Source organism: Atta cephalotes (genome assembly GCF_000143395.1).
Source record: "Atta cephalotes unplaced genomic scaffold scaffold00016, whole genome shotgun sequence".
NCBI lineage: Eukaryota > Metazoa > Arthropoda > Insecta > Hymenoptera > Formicidae > Atta > Atta cephalotes.
In genome coordinates this window covers 3,492,212-3,501,695 of record NW_012130080.1, presented here as the reverse complement: position 1 = coordinate 3,501,695, position 9,484 = coordinate 3,492,212, and the positions used below count along the sequence as shown (strand labels likewise).

Genomic DNA, 9,484 nt, shown 5'->3' with positions numbered 1-9,484 from the left:
GACGCCGTCGAATTTTAATACAGATTCGGTTGATCAATATACGTCACCAATAGTAAGTAATGTAGCAGAATCTTCTCCAATTAGCGAGACGCCGTCAAAAATAGATGAGGAAATGCAAGATGAAGCTACAGAATATGGAAACAATTATGTAGCAAAATCTTCTCCGATTAGCGACGTGCCATCGAATAAAGATGAAAAAATGCAGGATGCGATTACAGAAGAATATAAAGACAACGAAGACAGCATAATGACGCCATCGACTTTGAATACAGATACGGTTGATCAGTATCCGGCACCAACAGTAAGTAATACAGCAGAATCTTCTCCAATTAGCAGTACATCAGCGAAGATAGATGAGGAAATGCAAGATGCGAGTACAGAACAATCTAGAAACAATGAAGACAGCACACTAATACCATCGAATTTGAATTCTGATTTGGTTGATCTGTATTCGGCACCAACATTAAATAATATGTCAGAATCCTCTCCAATCAGTGATGTGTCACCAAATCTAGATGAAAAAATGAAAGATGCGATTACAGAAGAAAAGGGAAACAACGAAGATAGTATAGTGACCCCAACGAATTTTAATACAGATTCGATTGATAAGTACCTTGCACCAACAGTAACTGATGAATCAGAATCTTCTCCGACCAGCGATGTGCCATAGAATATAGATGAAAAAATGCAAGATGCGATTACGGAAGAATATAGAAATAACGAAGACAGCATAGTAACGCCATCAAATTTGAATACAGATTCGGTTTATCAGTATCCAGTATCAATAATAAGTAATGAAGCAGAATCTTCTCCATTTAGTAGCATGTCATCATAGATGAGGAAATGCAGCTACGGGACAGGACAGAAATAACGAAGACAGCACATCAAATTTCAATACCGATAGTCAATCACAGATAGTCCGAAGTATGATAATTCTGATATATTATCTTCTTCGTCGACACTTGCGATTTTGCCGCCACGAGCAGATGTTGATCAAATTGCCACAGAAGGTTTATTTGAAGCTACTCCGTCAATAGACAGAAAATTGCAGATGCTATTCATTGCAGATGCAGTTCATTTGCACAGATGGAGTCGAAAGTTTTTTGCTCGATTTTTACCCGATAATACTGATGAATTATATTTAATATCAACCGATAATACTGATGAATTATATTTAATATCAACGACGGGATCCACTTTTTCAAAAGAAGTAATCGTACCGGATGACACTGCAACTACAACACATTCCATCCAAGAGCCATCTATTTCAGACACAGATCTGGTAACGTAAAGTAATAAAGATAGCACGGAAACATCTCCTGCTTTTGTAACTGAATAAAATGCTCTAATTATAAACATATATATACATCTTAAATAAATTCATAAATTATATATAATTTTTTATTTAGACTATGTAGATAAAATAATTTATTGTATGATTTAATGATTTATAAATTTACTATAAATTTACATAATAAATCCATTTTTCTGTATATATACATCGAGGTATAAAAAAAAAATTATTTTATAAAACGAGGAAATATATATATATATAGAGTAACAAATACTCTTTTACTTACATTAATCGTTTGTATAATATAATTTGTTTTATGTCTTACATATTCTCTTTTTCCTGCTCATTAACGAGCGTGTAATATATTCCTTTTCGTTTAATCAATTCTGAATGCTTGCCTATCTAAAAAATATTCATTGTTTATACATTATATATATTTATATAATATATATTTATATAATAAAAACATGACGTTAATTTTATCGATTAAAGTATACCTCCACAATGACACCACGTTGTAACACGACAATTACGTCAGCTCCCTTAATGGTACTCAATCTATGAGCAATGACAAGAACTGTTCTACCTTTTGTAACATTTTCAATCGCTTTTTGAACGACTCTCTCGCTTTCATAGTCTAATGCACTAAAAACACAGACAAGTAGATAAATATCAAGAGACAAATTTCATATAATCTTGCTATTTCTACCTTGTTGCTTCATCCAGAATTAAAACAGATGGTTGTTTTAATAAAGCTCTGGCGATAGCAACTCGTTGCTTTTGTCCACCAGAGAGCTGTGTGCCTCTTTCGCCAACCTCAGTCGCGTAGCTGTCTGGAAATTTTGTTATAAATTCGTGCGCATTTGCTTCTTTAGCTGCCTCGATGACCTAAATTGATCAAATTATACAGCAATATATTTTATTGCTGCACTTTCTGAACTAGTACACACAGTGCAGCAATAAAAAACAGACTTTATGTAAAATAATAATTAAGTATATCAGTACTTATATTAATTTAAATTCTTTTTTTACCTCTTCGTCCGTTGCATCTTGTCTCCCATACCTAATGTTTTCCATAATGCTGGTAGCAAATAAAGTAGGCTCTTGATTGATATAGCCTAAAACATTGCCTCTGAGATAACTTGAATTAAGGGATCTGATATCTCTACCATCAATAGTAATGGAGCCTTCATCAACATCATAAAATCTGTACAATTTTAGGTATAAATTTTTAAATTTTAAATAAAATACACGCGATTGCTATAAAATCATACCTTTCTAATAATGCAGCCACTGTTGATTTCCCGTTACCACTAGTACCAACAATAGCTACAGTTTTCCCAGCGGGAATGTGTAAATTAAAATTTTTCAAAATAACGTGATCAGGTCTAGTGGGATAGCTGAAATTTACATCTTTGAAAATTATATTCCCCGCCAGGGATTCATCCATGATTATGTCACCACCGATCATCATTGACGAAGGCCGCATATCTAAGTACTAAAAAAAAAAATATATAATTAGTGTTTAATTCAGGAAAAGTTATTATAAAATTGTATAATCCAAATATATAATCCAAATATATAATAAATTACCTGAAAAATCCTGGCTCCAGCACTCTGTCCTCTAACGAAGATTCCGAAAAGCACTGATAACTGACCTAAAGACTTTTGTATGGTTTGTGTAGCCATTAAAAATGCCATAAGATTTCCCGGAGACAATTGTCCTGTAGAGAGTAACTGTCCACCAAAGTACAGCGTGGAAAGTAGAATACCGTTAAGCAGTAAATTTGTTCCTGCTTGAAAGAAGCTTATACCAAAACCTAATCGTTCGTATAGATCAGATGAATGCTTAATCTCTTTGTAAAACATTTCTGCTTCTTTCTTCTCCGCGGCAAAAGCTCTCACCTGATAAAAAAAAAGAAAGTGCAGTAGATTAATATTGTTTTGCATCTTTTTTAGTTTATTATTTTTAAAATACCGTTCGGATGTTTTGTATTGCTTCCTCACAAACAGCTGTAGACTTTGCAATTTGATTTTGCGCTTCCATCGATAGTTTGCGCAAACTTCTTCCCAGCAGAGTACCCATAAAAATTATTGGAGGCAAACTGAATACCACAAGAGTGGTCAATTGCGGTGATATCACTATTACAGAGACGATACAACCAATAATTTGCGTGAAGCTTCTCAAACCTTGAGAAATGCAGATTTTAAATGAACTTTTAAAATCTTGAATATCACTGGTCAATCGACTTACTATTTCACCAGAACGTGTTTTGTCAAAAAACGCTATGTTTTGCATAATAATGGACTTGAATAAATCCTGACGTAAGCTCACTGCAACTCTTTCACCAACGTGTGACAGAGTATAAATATATGCAAAAGTAAAAAATGCCTTGAAAGACAAAAATCAGATATTTAGTGACAAATATGTGAAATTTCATAAAGATATCGAAAAAAATATTGTAATTATCTTATTAATTATCATACTTGTGCAATGTACATGCGTGCCAAAATAAAAGCTGGTTGAGTAAGCTGGAAAATGACTTGTTTTGCAGAATCATTTTTATTCTGACATATTTCCGTTAGTACATTTATGACACTTCCAACGCATTGTGGTATTTGTATATTTAATAATGCAACTATTAATGCACTCTAGAAATATGGTGATTGTCAGTACATCATTTGCAATAATATAAAATTTATCAATTATTTTTGCATGTACTATAAATACTTACTGATAGTGCTAATAATAAATACCAGATATGTGGATATAAATACTTGAAAAATTTTGTCCATTTAAAGATCAAGTCACGGTTATCCGGATTGACTAGACTTATGTCACTTATTCTTTTGGCTTCTTTACAGAGTACAATTCGATTATGTGATTTCAAAATACAAGCAATCGTTACACCAAGTCCACTGAAACCAAACTTCTGAATGTACAAGAAAAGTTTCGACTCATTCACATTTTCTTTGGCACATCTTTGAGTAATTTTACTAAATTCACGCTTTGTTGTCCTCCATAAGTTCTGGCTTTTTCCTTGCAAAAAACACTTCTGCAAGGAATATCTGAAATTAATTAAATAAAAATTGACTTAACATAGTATCATCAAAATAATATGCTTATCATTTGCCTTAGATCATTCTAATCCTAAATATAATAGATTTTTATATATTCATATATTTTTGTATTCATATTTTCTCTTTAGAGATTTATGTGCGGTATAATTAAATACACTTAGAGACAAAAGTAATTTATATTATCTTGAAATAATAAAGCTATTATTGTGATATATATACATGTGTATAACATTTTTTATTATTTTTATGTATCATGTTTATATATTTTAAAGATTTATGCAATATAATTATAGACATAATTAAAGACAAAAGTAGTTCATAATTACCTTGGAATAATAGAGCCATTATTATGACAAGTGAAAAACGCAGCACGTAATACAGACATTCTTGTAATATATTAATATTATAATATATTAATATTATAATTAATGATATTGAACTAACGTCTATTAATTATGCCGGCATATATCTTTCGGCGTGTATATTTCGTTCATTAAATTCATGAAAACACATTACTATTAATTCTTATATAGATATGATGACGGAATTATTGTTCACTCAGCTACTGAAAAGGTTAAGCTAATAATATCGCAACCAAGGGCGCCGCCATGTTTCAACACATTCATTGCGCGTTCCATGATCTTCTCATAGATGGCTCTTTATGTATTATCTAGTCAGTTTGTTTTCGCGCCGTTTCGTGCTACGTATAGGCTGCATTGGGGGAGATGCTATTAGCGCTGTTTATGTCATAAATGTCATAATTCTATCTTCATCGTCCATTAGACATGAGACAAGGACTATGACACATGGCGCTGATAGCGCACATCTCGAACGGAGTCATATTCGTAGCTCCTAACTTGTTTTGAAGTGCGCATGCGCGTTTTGAAGTTCATAACAACTTAATTCGCGTAGAAGTACGTAGAAGAGTTGAAGTAACGAATTTATCCTTGAAATTTTGTTCTTGACAGCATTCGACGAGAAATCTCAGAGAAAGCGGCTCCTCAAGGCTCGGCTATAACAATCGTGCGATCTGCAGGAAACGAAGACAAATCTGGTAAGCTACTTTGAATATTGCGGTTACTTTGGGTTCTTGCAAGATTCTGTTGCTTGTGGAAAAACGCGCTATCGAGACAGAGAAAATAAAAGGCAATTACATGTAACGAATTCGCCGAATCCTCGCCGAGATTATTATCAAATCTCTAGGATTATTATATTATAGATTATTATATCAAATCTCTATTATTATATCAAATCCTGTTTCATACATACAGACCTCTAAAGCCTGTTCTACAAGCTGCTTTTTGTTTCTTGTTTCTTGCTTTTTTACTATTTATCTTACCTTTTTGCTTCTTATCTCGTTTTTGGTTTTCTATTGCTCGAGATAAACATAAACGAATTTCAGAAGAAATAGAAAACATACCAAAAAATATTGTTGATAAATCGATCACAAAGAGGAAAAAAGCAAAAGGTAAAAAGCAAGAAACAGAAAACAAAGAGCACATTGTAGAACAACTATAAGGAAATGTTCTATCACAATCAAGATGTGTGCCCAAGACAAATTGCATCAACATTACTTTGACTTTGAAAGTTTTGAGAGAAATGAGAATTTTAAACCTCGTTTAATTAAAGTCAAAGTAATGTTGGTGCAATCAGGGCTAAAGACTGTCTTTTGAAACATATGCACCGTTATTTTGATTTTAATCCTAGATCTACAATAAAGTTCTAAGCCTTAAGCCATAAGAAATGGAATCATAGTCGACTATTCTTCTCGAATTCGCAATTGATCAATTTCTTACAAAGGCTTAAAACACCTATTGTAGATCCGGAGTAAACGAAATTTAAAACTCTCTCTTTTTAAAATCGAGAAACAGAGAGAGAAAGAGAGTTTTAAACCTGTTTAAAGTTAAAGTAACATTAATACAATCAAGCCTAAAGCCCGGTTCCACCAATTATTAATTGTAAGATTATCTACTCTCGATTCAATTTATTCTTTATCTTTTTCTAATTCTAATAGAGAGAAAAAGATGAACAATTAAATCTAGATTAATATTAATGTATTGTCAAGCCTAAAATATATGTAAAAGATATCATAAAGAAGTCTTTTAAATAATGCATGTTGTGGATAGAGACATCCAGAGAATTTCTCTATCCTGTTTTTACAATCTATCATTACTTAAAGATTAAAGGTTACTAAGAAATTCATGATTGAATTTCATTGCTGAATCTCTTTATAACTTTTAATTTTTAGATAATGATATATTTTGATGACGAGCTTGTGTTCTCTGAATCGAATATCCTATTTCAAATTATTATTTAAAATGAGGAAAAATTACCAGGATCCATGTATTTCAATTACAAATTAAGATCAATGTATTTTGACGAAGTTATTGCAATTACGCGTATCATTTATTATAACAATGACTGTAAGATTAATAGAAGCCTGTAGATATGAATATTCTCGCGATAAATTTTTATTAATCTGTCCAACGGGAAGAGGAGGGGGAGGGGGAAGGATTTGTAATTTAACTCGCCGCTCTTTTTTTTTTATTCGTAACTTTTCTCGGAAGTTGGCCGGAAAACCGCCACGTAGCCGGAGAACCGCCCTCGATCAGTAATAATAAACTAATACACAATTAAGGGTCAATGCGATGCAAATGCTTTGAAGCTTTTTTTAATTGGTCAGTTTGTAAAATTCTTTGTTCTAATTGGTCCATCAAATACTTCAAAGCATTTATAGCGAGATTTTGACCATAGCTTAAGAAAGATACGAAAATTACGCCTCGGCGATGAGCGGATCCTCGCCGAATGAATGACGTATGTTGGGTCTTAAAGGACTTAATCGTGCCCCGGCAAACTCTTTGAGCGACGAGTTAATGACGTGTATTTATGTATTTGCCGCGTTTAATTGCCTGTGCGGCTATTAGCGTTATCTCGCATCTTCTCGGTAGTTGAATGTCGCCACTTATGATAAGTATTTATCGCCACTTGGGATAAGTATTTAAATACTCACGCGTACTTTTGCGTGATGCACTATGTGCAATTCGTTCAATTGGGCGAGACGAAAATGACTAAAGAAATATCTCCGTGTCTCTCTTCGGTCTCCACAATCGTTTAATTCAGACGGATTATTCTGAAATTTGAAGCAGTAAACATTTTTCTGTATCGAAGAAAAGATATTTTGTAAATCTGATTTTTTTTTTTCCTTTTGAAAAACTTGAAACTTTGAATTGTATAATAATTGAGAAGTAGCTGAGTCATGAAAAAATAGTATTGTTTTATTATTTTCTATATTAATAGAAAAAAAATGAAATTTTTAGACTTGTTTAAAGTTACCTAATCTCATTAAATAAGAAAGAAACCATGCATGTTATTCTAAGTTATTCTTTTATGTTTTTTTAACTTTTTTTCTGTGTATAAATATTCTTCACAAATAGCATTCCTAAGAAAATTTTGGATCGAATTTTCTATTCGATAACTTTTTATTTACGATACAAAATGTCCTATAAGACCGTGATATGATTATTATATAACAAATCAAAGATATTGTTTAGGATTTTTATTGACCTTGAAATATGTTTGCAGTTTTTGCAAACTTCTGAACACAGAGAGAAGGTTAAAGAAACAATACACCGCAATTATAAAATTAATTACAGACCGTAGAATTAAACATAGAATTAAGCATCATGTTTATATTTGAATGTTTATATCTGCATTTATTTTTATTAATTGAAAAAAAACAGAACTATTATAGAATTGCTTAGAATTAATTAATATCATCAAGTAAAAGAGCTATATTAATCTAAAGTTTTTAAAGACTTTCAGATTGACATAAATCTGTGACAATTATTAATCTGTTCTTCCTGCTTTTTATTTGATTTCTCACACTTTCTAAGCTCACTTTTGAAAATTTTAATAATTTAACTATTACAAAAATCCCAGATAATAATCCAATAAACAAAAATCGTCACCAAAATTTTTACCAGGATATTTTTAAAACGCTCAGTATGTGCTAAGATTAAAAAAATTCCGTGTGTCATTTCTGATTCTACTTTGTACAAATTGTTTACCGTTCTTATGCGCACTACGGAAGTCCGCGTTAATTTTCTTCTTAATTCTCATAATTTATCTGCGAGTAGGGCGGTAAATTGTTAAAGCGCGTATTTTTCAAGAATACTCTTTACGAATGCTGGAAGAATATCTTGCAAACGAGTTTGCGTCATCTGCGGCACTCAACGTACTCCGAGAACGGCGGGAACCTCACATTAAACCCTTCCTCTCGGATCTACAAAAGCCATCGAGTCGAGGTCGCTCTTTTAACCCAGATTTGCGGTATTTGCGACCATTCGCTTTATCACCGCTTTGTAATATTTTCTAATAAGCGATGATTTGAGATTTTTTGAAATTCAGTTTAGTAAATCATAAAAAAGTGATAAGAGAGAAAGTTATTGTTATATCCATGAAAGAATATAATTTTTGTCATACTGAATTAATATTATTAATTTGATATTATTGTTATGTATATTTTTTATATTATATATATATATATATATATATATATATATATATATACATATAAAGTAATGATTATGAACTCTTATATTGATCTGCGAATATCAGAAAATGCTTATGTATAATAATTAAGAATTTAATGAAATTAAACGTGGCAAATAAAGGATATCTTAATAACAAAGACATATTAATGAAATATAAAAAATATTTGAGCGACAAAGTAAATATAAACCGATTAAAATACATGCACGTATTTCGCAGGAAATATATATATATATAGATAATTACGATAGGAAATACGTTAATTGACTAAGCGTTAAATATAGCATAGCTTTTATTCTTTTGAAAGTAAAGAAATAACGTTCCTCTGAACTTTAACCGGATCATATATTGGATAATAAAAAAAAAATAAGCGCGCTATTTTGCGTGCAAAAATATTTTGTAATAAAATATTTGGTAATACGCGCGTGTAAAATCGCGGAACATACTTCGCGTATAAGAATCCAATATCGCAACGGGCAGAGATTTTTCGTAGAAAAATCCGCTGGCTCGCCGAGAGCGAAGAAAGATAGTAAAAAAAAAAAACAAGAGAAGGAGAAT

The 9,484-nt window shown here is 31.7% G+C and overlaps 2 protein-coding genes across 2 annotated transcripts in view; one reads left to right on the top strand and one right to left on the bottom strand.

Annotated features, from left to right (window-relative positions):
- Positions 1 to 835, top strand: part of LOC105618422 (GATA zinc finger domain-containing protein 12-like) — a 4,795-nt gene extending 3,960 nt beyond the window's left edge. The window contains 1 exon segment of the mRNA XM_012199963.1: positions 172 to 835. Coding sequence (XP_012055353.1) covers positions 172 to 835 — 664 coding nt within the window.
- A 780-nt stretch (positions 836 to 1,615) lies between these two features.
- Positions 1,616 to 4,760, bottom strand: LOC105618288 (ATP-binding cassette sub-family B member 8, mitochondrial). The gene is made up of 10 exons (XM_012199829.1): positions 4,702 to 4,760; positions 4,030 to 4,363; positions 3,782 to 3,946; positions 3,273 to 3,686; positions 2,888 to 3,199; positions 2,569 to 2,792; positions 2,327 to 2,501; positions 2,004 to 2,182; positions 1,792 to 1,939; positions 1,616 to 1,696 (listed from the first exon to the last, which is right to left on the bottom strand). The coding sequence occupies exons 1-10, from the start codon at positions 4,758 to 4,760 to the stop codon at positions 1,616 to 1,618; spliced, it is 2,091 nt and encodes a 696-aa protein (XP_012055219.1).
- Positions 4,761 to 9,484: the final 4,724 nt, after the last annotated feature.

Coding starts and splice junctions, on each gene's coding strand:
- LOC105618288 (XM_012199829.1), bottom strand. CDS start 4,760: ATGTCTGTATTACGTGCTGCGTTTTTCACTTGTCATAATAATGGCTCT. Junction 4,364..4,701: donor AATGGCTCTATTATTCCAAG/GTAATTATGAAC, acceptor AATTAATTTCAG/ATATTCCTTGCAGAAGTGTT. Junction 2,183..2,326: donor AAGATGCAACGGACGAAGAG/GTAAAAAAAGAA, acceptor TGATCAATTTAG/GTCATCGAGGCAGCTAAAGA.